Here is a 19,864-nt window from a genome sequence, read left to right on the forward strand (position 1 = left end):
AAACACATGAAAAAATGCTCAACATCACTAATCATTAGATAAATGCAAATCAAAACTACAATGAGGTATCACTTCACACAGGTCAGAATGGCCATCATCAAAAAATCTACAAACAATAAATGCTGGAGAGGGTGTGGGGAAAAGGGAACCCTCTTGCATTGTTGGTGGAATGTAAATTGATACAGCCATTATGGAGAACAGTATGGAGGTTCCTTAAAAAACTAAAAATAGAACTACCATATGACCCAGCAATCCCACTACCGGCCATATACCCTAAGAAAACCATAATTCAAAAAGAGTCTTGTACCACAATGTTCATTGCAGCACTGTTTACAATAGCCAGGATATGGAAGCAACCTAAGTGTCCTTCGACAGATGAATGGATAAAGAAGATGTGGCACATATATACAATGGAATGTTACTCAGCCATAAGAAGAAACGAAATTGAATTATTTGTAGTGAGGTGGATGGAGCTAGAGTCTGTCATACAGAGCGAATTGAGTCAGAAAGAGAAAAACAAATATCATATGCTAACACATATATATGGATTCTAAAAAAAAGGTTCTGATGAACCGAAGGGCAGGACAGGAATAAAGACAGAGACATACGGAATGGACTTGAGGACACGGGGAGGGTGAAGAGTAAGCTGCGACGAATGAGAGAGTGGCATGGACATATATACACTACCAAATGTAAAATAGACAGCTAGTGGGAAGCAGCTGCATAGCACAGGCAGATCAGCTCGGTGCTTTGTGACCACCTAGAGGGGTGGGATAAGGAGGGTGGAGGGAGACACAAGAGGGAGGGGAAATGGGGATATACATATGCACATAGCTGATTCACTTTGTTATACAGCAGAAACTAACACAACAGTGTAAAGCAATTATACTCCAGTAAAGATGTTAAAAAAAAAAAAAGAATAAAGCTGAGTAACTTTTTAAGAAGTAGTCATCTTAAATGTCTAAAAAGCAATCAAGTGAAGAATCAGATATTGAGAATGTCCTTCATTTAAAAATCTGGTGTGGGCTTCCCTGGTGGCGCAGTGGTTGAGAGTCTGCCTGCCAATGCAGGGGACGCGGGTTTGTGTCCCGGTCCGGGAGGATCCCACATGCCGCGGAGCGGCTGGGCCCATGAGCCATGGCTGCTGAGCCTGCGCATCCGGAGCCTGTGCTCCGCAATGGGAGAGGCCACAACAGTGAGAGGCCCGCGTACCACAAAAACAAACAAACAAACAAAAAAAAAAAACAGATGTCTGCATCGACCTCCAGAAATTCTGGTTCAGTAGATGTAGGGTAGACATCTGTATTTTTTAAGGTTTCCAGCTGTGGTAGAGAGAGGGTATTCCCTTTCTTATTCTTTGCTTCTCCAGAACCTAGCACAGTTGGAGGGAGGGAAGTAAGAGAAGAAGAGGGAGAACTGCTTTGGACTCCAGTTAATGCACTGAGGAGAATGGACTACTACAAATTTGCACTCGATGAGATATCGTACTGAAAACAACTACAATGTCAGGTAAACTTCCATTTGATAAAGATGCTCATCAGAAAGGAAGATGAATCATGTACGATATGGACTTGAAGTTTCTTCCTACTTCTCAAGTGACTTAGCTTCGGATTAACAATAAATAAAAATTTTTAAAAGCCCCCATCTTGCCCATACTTGACAACATCTCTCAGAAACGGTACAGTGAAGAAATGGTTGGCAATGTTCCCCGCATTGAACAGCAGTCGTCCATCTGAGCTTCGTTTTTGAGCCGTAGACAGAGAAATCTCACTATATTCCACCACCTGGTATACTCCATCCACTTGGCAAACCACTCCAACTGGTTCTGTAGGGTTCGTTTTCTCTACCACCTGCCCACCAAAGGAAGACAACAGTAGAGAAAGAAATTTAATCAGGCGCTGCATTGGAGATCTGTCATTTTCCAAGACCACATTTACAATTTTACTTACTTTATCTTTAAGGTATTAAGTCAAGAGGAATCTTTAGATAATCATCTATCTGAGAAGAGGTAAATTATCTCCCTCCTATTTATCATCTAACTAAACTGTACAGTAGAAATTCCATCATACACATAGGGCCCAGAAGAAATCACACTGGACTGGGAATAACTAAATGAGGAGTCTATGTCCCCCCGAATATGTTTTTATTACTGAATTTATCCTTAACCACACTCAACTACTTTGAGAATAAATGAAACAAAATCTGAGATTCACAAAACAAGAGAAGTAAGGCATTTTGCCTCTCATTTTGCACAAATCAATATTTCATTTGAAAATGGTGTTTCTTTCATTTTCATTCATATATATATTATAATATTATATATATATTATATATAATATATATTATATATATTATATATATAATATAATATATATATATAATATAACAGCAAATTCCTTATGTTTCAGGAACTTGGCTAGGAGGTAGGAGGGTTAGAGCAGGCAGGTCACAGGGTTCCACTCCAACTTCAATAAGAAAAGCCCACTCATATTTATGTTTTGCAGGCTAGGTTTTGTTTGAAGTAAGAGGTTCTATGCTTTTTTAAAAAGTCTGAAAACCAGTGATTTGATAATCTAGCAAAGACTCTAGGCTGATCAGGGAGCTGAGAGAAAAGTATTTGGTCAAAATCAGAGGGAAAACATAAGAGTATGCAATTTTAAAAAACCTCACAGGTGATTCTGATACCCCACTACCCTAAGCATATATCACTGACCTAAATTAAGTGTTTAGAATAAAATTATGAAACAACTGTATGCAATGCACTAATAGAAAACTCAAGCCTCAGATGAGATGAATATCCAGCAGAAGAATCAAACAATTAAAATATATGAAGATATTATTTTTGCCCTGTTCGATTAACAATTCAGCATATTCCAGAGTATTTTGAAAAATCTGTCCCCACTTTGAAAAGTCTATCCAAACCATACATGAAATTATATCAATAAAATTAAAGATTTTCTTCAGCAACTGATCTCTTAAAATAAATACGGCCAGTAGCAGTCCCTTCCAGACAACTAAAGCCACTATTGAGCACTTAGTTTACACAGCAATTAGAGATATAGGCACTGAGTGTAGCTCAGTGAGGCTGGGCTACTGGATACGTAGGCCTGCTGTGTAGTTTCACTGTTTGCTGCCCTGAAAGGAGTACAGTATTCAATGAAAAGAAACCTTCTACCACAGAAGTGGATTCAACTGGAGGGAAACATACAGCAAAATTATTTAAACCAATCATGGACCTATTTGCAATTCTAGTCTATCACTTCACATTCTCTACAGTAGGTATCTCAGTAGACAGGGAATCTGGAATAGATTCCTCCCATTCCCATTAAAACACACACACACACACACACACACACACACACACACACACACACACACACACACACACACACAAGGTTTGTTTTCCAATCACTTCTATACAACCCTACTCCTAACCAGCCATGGAAAATAAAAATAAGCATATTTACACTTTACTTCCCAAGTGTTAATCTGCCAGTAAAAGGTTTACTTTTGTAACAACTATGAACCTCCAAATACTATAAAAGTCCAGATTACAAAAGAAAGCATTTGTAAAGTACATGAAGTTGGAAGTCAGTTTATATTCTACAGAAAAGATTTACAGCATAAAATTAAGAGGTCTCTTGATTTCCTACAAGTTAAATCCTGAAAAGCTGAGTTCAAAGTAACACTTCAACCTCAAAGTTACTGCAACTGCCTTACAAAATTATCTTTTCTTTTTTAAACATTTTTTAAAGGAATTTTTTCTTTCTTTTTTAAATTTAATTTATGTATTTATTTATTTATTTTTGGCTACACTGGGTCTTCATTGCTGCACGTGGGCTTTCTCTAGTTGTGGTGAGCGGGGGCTACTCTTTGTTGCGGTATGTGGGCTTCTCATTGCAGTGGCTTCTCTTGCTGCAGAGCACAGGCCCTAGGCATGCAAGCTTCAGTAGTTGTGGCACGCGGGCTTCAGTATTTGTGGCTTGCAGGCTCTAGAGCGCAGGCTCAGTAGTTGTGGCACACAGGCTTAGTTGCTCCGCGGCATGTGGGATCTTCCCAGACCAGGGATCAAACCCATGTCCCCTGCACCAGCACGTGGATTCTTAACCTCTGTGCCACCAGGGAAGCCCTAAAATTATCTTTAATTAACAATCATTCCTACTCTCTCAGCTATGAACTTTTGTAAACCACTCCACTAAGTCTTTTCTCAAGACTCTCACTCCATGAAAAATACTTAATTCACCAAGACAGGAGCCTATTAAAGAATTAAAAAAGAATTCCCTGCATAGAATTCTACTACACACTATGAATCACTCCCTAATTTAGGTGTTTTTAAAAATATACTTTAACATCTTGATTTTTTTTAATTAAAAGCGTGGGAGGACAGATTACATAAATGGTTTCTACTATTTCTAAAAGTTTTTAACATATACCAGTCTTGTAATATTTCGGTTCCATCTGAATATGTATTTATGCATTCATTGAGTGACTATTACATTATATGCCAGACACAGAACTAAGCAGGAAGACTGAGACAGGATTTGTCCTAGAGGACCCAGGGGAAATGGAGAAGAGAGAATGGTTATATTTACATCCCTGTGTGATTAATATACTCATAAAAGTTGGCACACCAATTCAACGTTTTTTGAGCTGCCAGCAAAAATATAATTAATCTAAAGAATTTGGCTTTATAAATGTGATATAATACTAAAACTAAGAGTTGGGAAACAGTTCTAATCCTGCCTCCGCTAATGTGATGAAGGACCTTGAGCATGGAACTTATTTAGTACTGGAACTCAGAGTGTCCATTTCTGAGATCAAAGGGGTTGACCAGATAGATGATCTCTGAGGTCCCTCCCAGGTTCAACGTTCTCTAATCATTTAGAATTTAAATTGATTCTGAAGCTCAGAGCAGTAAAATTTTAAGTTTCCATTTTAGAAAGAAGAGTGACACCAAGTGGAACAAAGTCAGAAATACAGTTTTGTTTTGTTTTTTAAAGCTTAGTAGCTACGTAATTAAAATCCAATGCACTATTTCTATTACAGTTTAGTAGCTATTTACAATACAGCACAGATACTCATAGAGTACTGAAATGGATAGAGGTCTTCAATCAATGAACTAAACCAACCCTTTACTTTCAGAGTCAGGAGTCATCTTCTTAGGTCTACCAGCTTATTCTCTCAAAACTTGTACTAGTAAATTTAAGACTTCAGCTTCTGTGACTTTGCATTAGATTTGTAGATTAATTTGGAGAGAAATTACATCTTTATAATAGAAAATTTCCAACCAAGGATATGATATGTCTCTTATGGCAGCTCTTCTTTTTAAATTCATATATTTAAAATTTATATGTAGTTTAATTTGTTTTTGTCAGAAGCCTATACGGTTTTTGCTTCTGGGAAATAGGTCTTCCCTTCATGTTGATTATAAAATTATTCTAACACAACACTGTAAATCAACTAAACTCAAATAAAAAAATAAAAATAAATAAAATTATTCTAAACTTTCTTCTATCATCTTTATGGTTTTTTTACTTGGTAATGCCTTTGAAATTGATTTTGGTATGAGCTCTGAGGGTGACATCTTACTTTATTTTTATCCAGTTATCCCATTCATTTCCCCCCAATGAGTTGAAATGCCATCTTTACGTGAGTTTGTTTCTGACTGATCTGTTCCATTAACCTGTCATTCTATTCTGGTTTCAGTACTACACTCCTAGTTATTTTATTTACAACCCATTTTAATATCTGATAGATTGTCTTCAACCCTCTTCCTTCCTTATCATCATTTTTTTCAACATTTTCCTGGTCATCTTTACAATCTAAACTTTATTTATTTATTCTAAACTTTACAATCATTTTGTCAAATGTCCCCAAAATAGTCTCACTAGGACTTTGATCAGGATTGTGTTATACTTTAATTCTGTGAGAAATGATACCTTTACAGATTTCCAGGAAAGTAATATTTACATTAATATTTTCAAATCTTCCAAAGTGTTATTAAGGTCTTTCATGTCATAAAGGCAAGTCTCTTATATTATCATCTATGCAACCAAAAAAAAAATGCTAAAAAGAACTATGCCAAGGACAGCTGTATTATATGGCATTACAAACCTCCCTCTGTCTCAATATCAGTATGTTTGTGGTCATTCATGCAGTTATTTAATCTCGTTAATTGTCCTTATCCCCTATCTGCATATTTCCATCTTATTCACAAGACTATCATGAGTTACCCTGTCAAATGCCTTACTGAAGTCTACATCTGCTATTTCTACCATATTTCCTTTACCTACTACTCCAGTAACTTTGTCATAGGAAGAAACTGGGTTAATCTGATCAAATACAACTTGATATTAATGAATCCAACAACTTGATATTAATAAGCCCATCCCAGGCCTAGTGGTGACCATTCACTTTCCCAGGTACTTACAAATCATCCTCGTATATTTTAAACTCTTACTTGTGATGGACTAAGCATACATCATTACGTCTAGAATCAAATGTTGCCAATTTAAGAAAAAAAGTGGGTGCGGGACAGTTTAGTTACTTTAGAAGATGAATGGTTCTAAAATATCCAAATCACCCTGATAAATCTAGTTTGACTCCTGGAATGTATATACTGACAAGAGAAAGACCACTTAAAGCCTCATTATAGTTGAGAAAGGCATTACCTTTGCTCCACAGTCTGCTCCTTTCTGAATGCAAAATCCAATGAACCGTGGGTCTGCCACTTTTACTAATATGTTGTCAACACAATAGACATGAATGCTCCAAATGCCTCTTTGCTCCATATCCTCCACAATGTTCTGGGCTGCAAGAGCCCGATAAAGACCACCATTCCCATCTGGGAAACACAACAGCCTGTTAGTAGCACACCAAAACTCAGTGTGACGGTAACCCAAAGATTGTTTAATGTTTCTCAACTGGGATGAAGAGCTCTGAAAACCAGTTTTACATTACAGGGCCAAGAAAACTGAATGTCCATAAGGAAGGATTCAGGTGTCAAAAAGTTATACTACGTGATTTTGAAGGTAATTTAGCGTAAGTATAATTACATTATTAATGTGGGGCTAGGCAACTCCAAAGAACATACTTTTCTTTTTAACTCAGCCCTTTTAACAATTTGGCCTATAATATATTGTGAAACATAAAATTCTTTAACAGGCAGTTTTTTTTTATAACATTTCAAGTTTTATTTGTATGATTCAAGTTAGCTCTGTATTTATAGCCCCAACACTGACAATTTCATCCATCTCAAAAATAAAAATACATGAGTATTGATACCCAATGATTTGTTAAGAAACCAGATTAATATGAAGGTCTATGGTGATTTAAACTAAATATATGCAAAAGCCTCTTCTTTCCCCATCTATTTTTAGTGCTGCTTTAATGTACTTCTTCCATCAACAACCTCAGCTACAGCTTAAATGACAAAAAATTAGACAACTTCACAAAACAAAGCTAAAAATAGTAAACTCTTCCATTAATTAAAAAGAATTGAGTGGGGGGGAGAAAAGAGTTGAGATGAAATAAAAGCCTACACCTGCAACGCACCACTGTAAATACTGTTTTTATTTCCTTTCAGCCTTTCCTTCAAGAAGAGCTTCACAGAGATGAGAATCTGTTGACACATTTACTTTATATTATAGTGGGATCATACTTATGGTCACTATATGTGGCTACACAGGCAACACACTGCCCAATCCTAGGGATGCCATTAGCAAACTACAACTGTGCATGTAGCTCTGTATTTCCCATTCTCTTACTTAACCTACTGAAACTATTTCGCTTTGTCAATTAATATCTCCACACAATTATTTCAATACTGTTTAAGAATTAATGCTACAGGTAAACTATAATCTAGCCTCTTATTTTTTAAGCAGCAGATGGTTTCCAATTTTTCACTACAATGAACAATGTAGCCATGAACAATACTGTATATAAAATACTGGGGAAAGAGAATAAATACTCTGAATGCTGCTCAAATTGCTCTCAAGAGCAGACATCCACAGAAGTATAAAAGCATATCCATTTCACCCATGGGCATTTCCATTTTTTTTAATCATTGCCAAATTTAAAAATAATTAAAATATTAATTTTTAACATACAAATCACCGTATTAAAAAAATATATATCAAAACATAAAAAGCTACGTATCGTAAATCAACCGTACTTCAAAAAAACAATTTAATGAGTTGTGTTACTACCACTTCTAGTCACCATTAAATAAGAATGGTTACAAACCTGGAGCCATAGAAACCTTGTTCTTCTCTTCCAAAATAATTTTCCCATCAAAACTCATAGCAGGCAGCATTCCCTGCTGAAAAAAGATTACATTCTCTTTTTTTAAACCAAAGTACTTGTGCTTTGTGAAGAATTCCTTTGTAGATTCCATTGTTCTGCCACTGGTCATTATATACCTTGCAAGAGAAAAGTAAATCTTCTAAGCCATAGCACTATGTGAATCAGGGCAAAGTCAAGTCTTGTCTATTTCCTAAGCTAAAGAAAATTTTTGAGAGCACTGTTTGTTTTCACTTCCTTCATCCTCTTCCTGGATAAGGTAGCATTAGCTGCTACCCGAGGGGAATTTCCTCCAGTAACTTCATCAATCCTTATGTATAAAATAAATCTGTAACAATATTAAAACATATCTCCTGCAACAGAAAGCCTACAACTGGCTCAAGTAAACATTTTAGAACTCTGAAAGGTGTATTCTAGGTTGAAATCTCCTATTCTAGTAATAGGGAGAAAAGGATAAATGTAATACATTCTAATTATCTCTTATGGTTCTTTTTACAAAAAAAATGAAATGGAATCTGGGCTCTGCTCACCCTTTATTTAAAATCATAAAAGTGTAATTATACTCTCTGTTGTCACAAAAATCCAACCCATGCCACTGTAGCAAAAGAGAAAAAAATTCTATCTAAAACCATAATTAGTGACTACAATAGCTTTTCCCCTTACTAAAATGTAAACCATATATAAGTAGGGATTTTTGTCTGTTTTGGTTCTGTCTGTCTCGGTTCCCAGCACCTAGAAGTAGGTACTCAATTAATATCTGTTAAATGAAGAACATTATATAATTTCCCAGCACAGTCAATATCTGTCTGATTAACAAATTATCCTGGGTATTATGAGTATTATGAACCCTGGGCACAAAAACTTTGGGCATCATGATTTAGATGACAAAAGAAGTGACTAAACTGTTCCACATAAGAAAAATAAATTCTGAGCTGTGAGGAGAAAGAAAAAGAAGAAAATCCAACATGATAGTGGGAGGCCAGGGCTGTAAGTAGAATTTTGGCCACTTAGAACACAGATGTCCTTCAAAAATCCCCAAGGGAATCAAAATGAAGAAAATAGTTCACAGCTGGCCAATACCATCCTTAATAGCTAGAAAAGCTGAGGAAATTACAAAAAGCCTATTTTTAAAGGCATCAGAGAGCTACAAAAGCAACATGGATTAGAACTAAAATTCAAGAGAGTGAGAATCTTTCAAAGGAGAGCTAAAGATATGCAGCTGCCTTTTCCTGGGGGTATTTGCTGATCTGGGGTAAAGGCTAGTGGTAGAGAATCTGAGCTTGGACCAGGCAGAAGGACAGAGAAACCAGCAGAGTTTCTGTTGGTCACCTGGGGCTAAAATAAGAAGATTTGGGGCTAAAATAAGAAGATTAGGGACTTGAGGGATTTCAAACGCACAGCTGGTTTCCCCCTCAAAACATGCTAACTTCCAAAGCTGCTCCGAGAAACAGATTCAAGAGCTAAATCAAAACCTCTTAAAAAACAGAGCAGAATTTCCTGTAATCTCTTGGTGTTTAGAAGATGAACACTGGCCGAGATAGGCCCTGAGGACCTGGCATACTATCAGAGACTGAGAATCCCAGTTTGGCCCACAGCAGAGAAATCAATGGGGCTTTCAGCTGGTGTGTATGGGAGAAGGGTGAGGTTTCAGGAGGACTAAATAACCCAATACTTAAGGATATGAGTTTCTAGAGTGAGAGAACCCACCGAGTGCCCACAGCAGTGACTGAAAATAGATCCATACCACGTCGTCATGAAATTTCAGTTACTGAAGATAAAAAGAGACCCCAAATTCTTTCAGAGCAAAAGGGGAAAAAAAAAAGATTGGGGATCAGAATGGCAATGCAGCCCTCCAAAGCAATGCTGAAACAATAGAGCAATGCTTTCAAATTTCAGAAGGAAACTGATTTTCAATCAGAAATTCTATACATAGACAAACTACCAATCAACATGAAGTTTCTAGACCGAGAGAACCCTCTGAGTACCCAAAGGTACTCAGGTAGGGATTAAAAGTTGGAGGTGAGTATATATTGCTCGTTAAGGCTACAGTGATTATCTATCTAGCTGTAACACATATTTTAACATATATAGTAAATTATAGCTCCCAAGAAAATCTGTAGTAACAGGAAATACATCTGCCTACGAATAAAGTACATAGGCATTTTGAATATTATAAACCAATACATGTTCAGACACTGTCCCATAATGAGAAATATCTTACCACGGAATGATGCATTTGTTGCCATGATATTTTTCAGCTAACTGTTGAAGCTTCAGGATACGCTCTGCTTGAATCTGAAAAAGTGTCTTATGGGATGGCAAACCAACATCATACATCCCCTTGGGATATGCAACACCAAGTCTTGTCCCCTGCCCACCAGCTAGAAGAAGAACTGCTACTTTGTTCTGAGAAATCTGGAAAAGTCCTAAAAAAGAAAATACGTGTATCACTCTATAATTCAACACTTTAGGATTACATATACAAAGGTAGCTGCAAAGAGTCACCCTATCTGCATAAGGCGTAAAGACAAGGAATTCACAAGTAATCATGGATGACTATCTTGTTGATAAAAACATTTTTATTATTAAAAAATTAAATTTATATAACCCAACCAAACACTAAACAATGAATAATATACTTTAATGAACTAATAATTTTTATTCTGATAAGGTTGGAAGGCAAAGACCAAGAGATGTTATAAATGTTGTACAAGCACTTGACAACTTATCAGATGTGGCAAGTTAAGAAAAAGATAGGATAAAAGCAGATCCCTAGGCTTCAGGATGAATGATGATGCTATTAAATTACCTCCAGCTGATCAATCAATCAATAACAATTAATCAATCAATGAGCATGTAAGTATACTAGACAAGCTACCATCCAGTAAATGTAAAGAAAAGAAACCCTGAGTTGGGAAAGCAGTGTAGTCCAGTGGTTGAGAAGCTGGGCTCTGAAGTCAGGACAGCTGGGTTTGAAACCCAACTCAAGTGAATGAGCTCAGGGGATTTGCCTGCAAAAGGGCGTCAGGAGACTTTGTGGAATGATGGAAATGTTGTATATCTGACTGGAGTGGTAGTTACATGGGTGTGTAAATTTGCTAAAAACTCATAAAACTAGTGCATTTTATTGTATGTAATTATACTTCAGTAAAATTTATTAAAATGCCTTCTTTTTTTTTAAATGGGCCATCTATTGCAGCTCAGAAGGATGTGACACGGAGTTTTTTTGAAACTGTAAGTGAAACTATAAATGTTATTAAGAGACAGAGGCTCTCAGTTTGGATTAAAAAATAAAATAAAATAAAATCTTGCCATGTACCATTTCTAAGAGCTACCTCATAACTCTAAGGCAGACAGCTTCAGCACCAGAAGGTAGAGTAGCTTGTGGGAAGAGGCAACATAGAAACTGGATCTCTGGGAAGCTAGAAAAGCTGTAAAAGCTCAGATGTGATAAAGCAATGGCTGATGGCTTTTGTTCTATTTTCTGAATTTCATACTTTCATTAAAATTCTCAGAAATTCTATGAACAAGGCAGGCCACTATCCACAATTGTAGGCCAAGCCAGAGGGGGCAGTGGTGGCCAGTATCAATTATTATTATTTTTTACATCTTTAGGGAATGCAGGTTTGTCTAATTTACCAGCTTTAGGCTTTATGTGTTTTTGATATATTGGGCTTTCCTAAAGCTAATATACTAGTACATTGTGAACTTAAAGAAATATTCTTAATAAATCCATTATAAAATCAGAACTGTCCTGATTCTACAATCTGTCTTTGCCAGTAACTAAGTACAGCCAAGGATGTTATGCAAGAACTTTCTAGCAATTTTTTCAATCAAAAACTGTAAAAGCACATTAGATATTTCCATAATTCTCACCTTTGATGTAAAGCTGCGAGCTAAGCTATCTGAGAATTAATTTTCTCTCTTTCTTCCTTGCCTATAACTAGATTGTCCTTGTCCTTTTCTCCATGGCATTTCATTGTACCTTATCAGAGTTTGAAAATAAAATACCAGGGGTAATGTTAGACTCCAAAATAGTAACTAAAAATCTAAAAGGCAGGTATAATTTTCCCTATTTTAGAGATAATAGGCTCAGATGAGTTAATGATCTTGCCCAAGGTCACACAACTAAAAAGTGTGAATCAGGATTAGAACTTGACCCCAGGGCCTATTCACCAGCACTGCACTGCCTACAGCAGTCTCTTATCACACCCAAACATTTAACAGATAAATTACATAGCACCATAATTTTTAGGGGTGTAAACTGTCCTTCCTATTTCCTTCTTGCCCTTCCTACTCTTTTCCACTGAATTCATGAGAGGTTGTGCTGCCTTTTCTTATCTATCTTACCCATCACCCTACATGGAAAAGCTGCTGAGCCGGGAAGAGCCCACATTCTCCAAACCTTGCCAAACACTGAATTTCTAACAGCATTCCACCTCCGTGTTGTGCTTAAACACTCCCCACAACCACCATGTAACGAAGACTGGCTTGAGATGAAGTAATCTGAAGGGAACAGGGAACCATATAAAGCAGTTTTGAAAACCATTTTACATTTGGTTATTCCTTGAGTTATGAAAGAAACTATGGTTTCTAGGAAATAAATTTAACTCTGCTGTCACTGACCCAAAAAGCATTATTTTAAAATACAGGTCCACAATTCCTTACCTAAACCAGATTTATTTCAGAATTTTATTTCAGAATGCAGAACTCTTCAAAATTTAGAAAAGGAATATAGTACACAGACAATATGTTGTATTTTACCCCAGCAGATCTGAGACAGTACCTTATAATCACATTAAGTGGGGTAAAAAAAAGTTTATTAATAGTCTCATGTCTGTTCAGGTCAGGTTTTGCACCATTTTAGAATGGCAGATAAATAACTTCAGTCTGTCTAGACCCTCACATACCACCAAAGGTGATGGAATCAAAAATATTTCTAAACATGTTCCCAAAAAGTCCCAGATAAATATTCTGGACACAAAGGTCTTTGTTTTTTTGGTACTATTTATTTTCTTTATAGAGCACATGTGTTTTAAGTTGTACTGTTAATATGGCTCTAATCATCCTTCCTGCCTTCTTACTTTTTTACCTTCGGGGTCCAAAAGTAAGTTTCTTCTCTCAGCTCCCTTACCTGTAAAAGGTAAGAGCCATACTCCCAGAGTCAGCTCCACATCTGAGCTCCTGCTTGCCAGATGGCCAAGCAACACCAACCAGCGCTTTCCACAGATTCTTACTGGTTATCAAAATATCACTGTATAACCTTTTCTCTTCCTTGGATCAGTTCCCTAAACTACTGCTTCATTCCAAATTTCCAAATGTTTCCATTCTAAAGCTGTGCTAACCAACAGCTGATAGTGGTCTCTTTCTTCATTGAAATAAATGGTATGTGTTTGTTTCCTAAGTCCCCGACAGCCATACTTTCTCCAATTCTTCTTTCCATCTGTGGACCTGATAACCCATCTAATCACTATGTCTTAAAAGTAGCATTGAGACCATGCTTGCCAGGGGTACATTTCCAGGCAGATCTACATTTACATCTCATCTCCATCTAGCCACAACTATTATAACCAATTATAACACAATCCATAAATATTTGTGATGAAAAGGTGTCTCTGCATTAACTTCTTCCTGCTGTATGCATCTCACTTATGAACAGACAGAGAAAAACAAGAGGAAAGAAAGCAGTCCCTAGAGTATCAAAGCCAGCTTCAATTCAAGAACTAAATAAATGTAGCTACAGCTGTTGTTAACAATACCAAATCGTATGGGGCTGAAGTATTCATCCATTTCATCTGTGTTACTACAATAAAACTGCAATGTTTATCAAAAGTGTGTAACACATAAATTAGTACCTGTCTTATAATGACAGATAAAATACTTCTTGAAATTAAGCAGGCCAATAAAACTCAGTAAGCCTTTTAGTTACACGGCAATATACATGATTTCAAACTGTATGGGTCATAACATAAATTTTATACAGGCAGCACTGCACCTATTTGAAAAATGTTAACTGATTATAAACGTATTTAACCCATGTGACAATTAGGAAATTATGAACTTCTATCCCAAAACTTCTGCAAATATATGGGAAAAAAACCTGAAAAGTAAATTACTATATCATCTTTTCATTACAGGTCACTAGAGTTAATTACCTTCCCACAGAAATCAGGACCTAACACACACTAAATGAGAAGTTTAAAAAAAAAAAAAAAAATCAAGCCAGAATGAGCCATTTCCAGGGCAGGGGTATACCTCTCTCCTTGGGGAGTCATGCATGTTAGCCCAACAGAGTCCGAGCACTTTTCCTGATAACATTTACAACAAACAGAGGGAAGAGTTTACAGTGGCCTCTCACAGGTCAACTGCTTCCTGGATAACTTCCTGCTTGGACTAGCTCCTCTCATACATACTCTTTGATTTGGGCACGTGCCTGAAACAAGGAGCACCTGTGCCAACAGGTGCTTCTGATGTAGAGCATTCCCAGAGCTTTCTATCTAAACTTTCAGCACTCCTGGACAAGGGGTGGGGTAAACAGGCTATTCAACTGGTGGAAATGAAGAAAGACTATACACAAGAGAGGAGATATTTTAAGTCTTTAATTTTTAATCACATTTTACAGGTGAAACAATTATTTTATGGATTAACTACTTCCCCAAAATATTAAGCACAAAAAGTAGACTAATAAGGGAAATCTCTATTTGAACTCGTTTTAGATACTGGGGGATTATTGTGAATTTCATTAGGTATAATAATGGCATCGTAATTAGGAAGAAAATGTCCTTATACTTAAGAGATGTATACTGAATTTTATGAGGGTAAACATAATGTTTGCAAGTTGCCTTAAAATACTACAGCAGAGAAAAATGAAAGAGGGATAAAGCAAAATTAACAAAATTTTCATAATTATTTAATTAAGGTAATGCATATATAGAAGTTCATTATACTATTTTTTGTCTCCAAATATCTGCTTCCAAATATGCTTGAAATTTTTCATAATAACGATTTCTGGAGCAGGCTACAAGACTATACATAAACTATAATCCTAATGTATGTGTGTGTATATAAGAAAATACTATAAAATACTACTAGCGAGTATTTATCTCTAGATTGTGGGACAGCAGAGATTTATCTTTTTTCCTTTGTAATTCTTAGTATTTTCCAACTTCTCCAAAATAAGTATGTGTTACTTTTAAAATAAAACAAATCTGTTAGAAATATCACTGCACTAGATTTCAGGAAATGTAGAGGAGGATAATGTCATGAATACATTTTTTCTAAACAATCCATTTACTTTTCTACAATGCTATATAGATTAATTTTTTAAATGTCTCACAGGTAAAAAAAAAAAGGCTAACACTGAATATTAATTTCTTATTATAACACAGAATTACAAGATTGTTTTGTGTTCAGTTTAAGCATGCATTTCTTTTAATGAAGAACGGGATTTTTTTTTAAGCAAATATATTTTCCCAGTGTGAATATCTTTTCTAAAATGATATTCTCATTGAAGCTTCTGAACTACTTCCTCCAAGACCTCAGTTTTGTAAGATAGAGGTTTTTCAGTTACCACTCTACATTCCATTTTCTACAACTGGCCAGAACACTTCAAGAATTAAATCAAAACAAGATCTCTCTTCAATAAAAAGCACAGTGGTAGCTTACGTATTTATCCTTCACCAATAATTTTCCACCCTAGGTGTTAAAATGTCTAAGGTCAACAGCCACCAGACACTTTGAAATTATTGTACAATGCTTTTATTTCCCCTATCCTGGGGCAGTGGGATGGGGGCAGGCGCAGTGGGGGCTGGTGGGGGAGGTTGTCTTTGATACAATTATCAGGAATTTCCTACTATCTGAAATAAAGCATTGGAATCTTTGCAATGGCAATCTCTTTCCTTTGATAACTTACTGCAGAAACTTCCTTTTGTTATGAATTTGCACACATATGGCAGTTTCTACCTAATGAAAATGTTGTTAACGTCAGTTAAAAAGTCTCCCTCTCCACCCCTACTGCTTAAGCCACAAATAAATATTCTTCCCTTGCCAGCAAGCCAAAAGGAAGTTTGCTTTGCACCTTCTTATACTAGACTTGCTTGTAACAGTTCTGGATTTTAATCTAAATGAGAAGTCATAAATGTGGACTTTTAGTTCCACAGATTCCAACAAAAAGGCCATAAAGAAGAGACTCAAACTATAGACTCAAACTATAGTCTTGACTGTTGCTCATGGTCCCCATTATACAAGGCCAAAGCTTGGCTTTCCATAAGAGTTAATTCTAAGACTTTATCTCCATAAAATCACAAGGAGAAATATAGGCAGCTGGAATACCAGAGGGTAAGAAGAGGTCCTGTGTGGCTTTTGGTGAAACCCAGGGAGGGAGGGAAAGATTAATGAATCCAAAGTTAGTGGGGGTCACTACTGTCCTCCATTCAGAAGGATCCATCTGGAAGCCACTCTCTCACATCTTAGTGGCAGAGCCCTGCTCTAAGTAAGAAGCGAGGTTAGCCACTACCAAGCATTTTAAATACGAAAGGGCCCTCCTTGAAGATCATCCAATTATTTTCAATGTTTTCAATCTTCAACCCCTTTTAAGTAAAACTTCATCTAAAGAGGTTTATTTGTTTATGTATCAAATACATAAAAACAGGTCAAAGTAGAACTGCTCCTGGAGTGGGGAGATGAAAGGGCTGGAGACCTACCTGTTTAGTATCTGTTCCCCCCTCTCCACAGTTTCACCAGCAGTTGAAACCCTAGAGGTCTTTGGAACAGTTTGAAAAACAGTAGATCTGTAAGCCCAGAGAAAGACATGAAGATAATGGCAGAGAAGAAGGTTCATAATGGCAGTTATGTTTCTTTTTTGGGGGGTTGCAGGGAGTGCCAAAAAGCGAAAGACAATAAAAATACCCATAGTGTGGTGCAAATTTAGACTATAAACCATATCTATAAAAGTAAATATGTATATAATCGAGTACTAGGTGGCAATGTGGACAAATAAAAACATAGATTTGATGAGGTTATGGGCAATTTCTCTACCGTAGTTCTGTTACTTTGATATTATTTTTGCGATAGAGTAATGTTTTTTTAAAAAGGAAAAAGTATTAGTCCAATCTGTTCATTCGAAAACTGAGGAAATGAGGTCCAGATTTGACAATAGCATGTACAAACACTCAAGGGCCTGCAATATTTAGTCACTTTTACTTATGGAGGAGTAGTAGATTATAAAATCCACAGTTCTTAACCCTACCAAAAAAAGCTAAATTTTAGCTATTTTGCCATTGTCAAAAGCACTCATTAGTACTAGTTATCGGGACAGATTTTATGATATGCTTTAGAGGAAAAAGCATTGGGGAAATTCAACAAACATTTATCGACCAACATATAACTGCAGAACACTGCTCTAAATGCTATGTGACATACATAGACACCTAGGACACGGGCTGCTCTTTAAAAGTTTACAATGTAATGATGAAGATAGATATAAACAACCCTTATTATAAGGAAAAATGAAAGATGAGCATGGACAAACAATTTCAACCTGGGACACTGACAGAAAGGACAGATGAAAGAGTATGTGTGGTGAACCTTGGAGAATGAGTGTAAGTTTCCCAAGTGGCACAGCCACCTCACTGCACAGCTCCAGGAGACGGGTGGCGTCACAAGGTGATCCAGCTACATGGAGAAGGGGTAAAGGCCAGACCCAGCTAAGGACGAGCATGAGCAAAGGCAGGAAAGGCATACTAGAATGTTCAGAGAAAGGTGAATTACAGGGTCCAGCTGAAAGGTGTGGGGCAGTAGCAGTGGAGAGACACATAAGAGACAAGATTGGATAGGGCCGTGTTAGGGAAGGGTTTTGGAGTAAGCTAGCATAAACTGAATCATTCAGCTTGTGCTTCAGGAAGGGAAATCTAATAGAAGTACGGACACTGAGAAAGGAAAGAGACTTAGAGGCAAATTATGACTTGAATGAGAAGAGCCTTGAAGCAGGCACCAGAAATGAAAAGAGAATGGAGAGACGGGCAACAGGAGCCACTGCGGCCTCTTGGCCACACAATCTGTCACTCTCAGATCAGTCACCTGGCTTAAGGTCTTAAGGAAGTGAAAATACTGTTACTTTAATGGTTTTAGTACATCTCATAATAAGCCTTAGAGCAAATCTTCCCAGGCTCAGTACCTTCACTTTCCCAGGCCTGCAGCTGATCGTGATCCCTGGTAGCACTGCCCAACACCTCTCGAGGGACAGCTTCCATCCGTGAGTCCACTTTCTCTGGCTGGGAAGAATGGTTAAATCCTTCAATGGCCTTTTGGAAAAAGAAGTTCAGCTCCTCAAAGTTCATGGCCTGGAGCTCTGTGAAAAGTTCTACCTGTTGGGCTTCTTCCAGCTCATTCCAGAACTGCAATAGATGTTCTTGCCCAGCTTTGGACAACCTGAGTTTGAGGTCATTAACATTCATAATGCTCTGGTAGCCAAGTTTTGTGATAACTGGGGTGTAATTTCTGCACCTGTAAACCTGAAAGAGAAAAGAAATGAATAGCAGGTCGAAGTCCAACCTTAAAACCTGAGATTTTTCCTGCTAAAAATAAGTACATTAAAAAAAAAAAAAGGGGGCTTCCCTGGTGGCGCAGTGGTTGAGAGTCCGCCTGCCGATGCAGGGGACATGGGTTCGTGCCCCAGTCCGGGAAGATCCCACATGCCACAGAGCGGCTGGGCCCGTGAGCCATGGCCGCTGAGCCTGCGCGTCCGGAGTCTGTGCTCCGCAACGGGAAAGGCCACAACAGTGAGAGGCCCGCGTACCACAAAAAAAAAAAAAAAAAAAATCTTGGGAGTTCCCTGTGGTCCAGTGGTTAGGACTCAGCGCTTTCACTGCCAGGGCCCGGGTTCAATCCCTGGTTGGGGAAGTAAGATCCTGCAAGCCCCACAGCATGGCCAAAAAAATTTTTTAATAAAATAAAAAAAAATTTTTCAACCCTTGATGTTAAGGAAATTCTGCCTTTCCATCATGATCATACTCATAAGAGATCAAACTTGTAAGACAATGCTAATTATTCTTATATACCAGGCACTGCACCAAGTACTTTACCTACACGGTCTCATGTAATTTTCAACAACTCTATGACATAAATACTATTATTATCATCGCTTTACAGTTGAGGAGAATGAGGCACAGAGGGGCAAAGCAACCCGGCTGACTGGTGGAGCTAGGGTGTGAATGCAGACAGTCTGATCCCAGGGCTCTAGTTGCCTCTATACTACTCCTCTGACCACTAAGCTACTACTGAAAGAAAACTTGACTGTTTAATATTTCAACCCTTCTTTTATCTCTAAGGACAGAAACACAGAATTCAGAATACAACAATATCAAGAAGACAGGAACCCTATAATTATAAAAAATACATTTTAGGGCTTCCCTGGTGGCACAGTGGTTGAGAGTCCGCCTGCCGATGCAAGGCACACGGGTTCGTGCCCCGGTCCAGGAGGATCCCGCATGCCGCGGAGTGGCTGGGCCCGTGAGCCATAGCCGCTGGGCCTGCACATCCGGAGCCTGTGCTCTGTGGCGGGAGA

General features: G+C 37.5%; 1 protein-coding gene across 13 annotated transcripts in view; it reads right to left on the bottom strand.

Annotated features, from left to right (window-relative positions):
- Window positions 1-19,864, bottom strand: part of UHMK1 (U2AF homology motif kinase 1) — a 103,959-nt gene that overhangs the window by 10,875 nt on the left and 73,220 nt on the right. For 12 of the 13 annotated variants that reach the window (XR_002175755.3, XR_002175752.3, XR_002175750.3 and 9 more), the window contains 5 exons: window positions 18,476-18,812; window positions 10,523-10,727; window positions 8,245-8,420; window positions 6,672-6,844; window positions 1,657-1,850 (listed from right to left, as the gene is read on the bottom strand). Coding sequence is in view for 9 of the 13 variants with exons in the window: in XM_073805029.1 (XP_073661130.1) it covers window positions 1,657-1,850; window positions 6,672-6,844; window positions 8,245-8,420; window positions 10,523-10,727; window positions 18,476-18,812 (1,085 nt within the window). In the remaining 4 variants the exon portion in view is untranslated. The remainder of the gene's footprint in view (window positions 1-1,656; window positions 1,851-6,671; window positions 6,845-8,244; window positions 8,421-10,522; window positions 10,728-18,475; window positions 18,813-19,864) is intronic. The other variant, XM_073805045.1, reaches the window with a different exon arrangement.

This window comes from Tursiops truncatus, chromosome 1 (genome assembly GCF_011762595.2).
Source record: "Tursiops truncatus isolate mTurTru1 chromosome 1, mTurTru1.mat.Y, whole genome shotgun sequence".
Lineage (NCBI taxonomy): Eukaryota > Metazoa > Chordata > Mammalia > Artiodactyla > Delphinidae > Tursiops > Tursiops truncatus.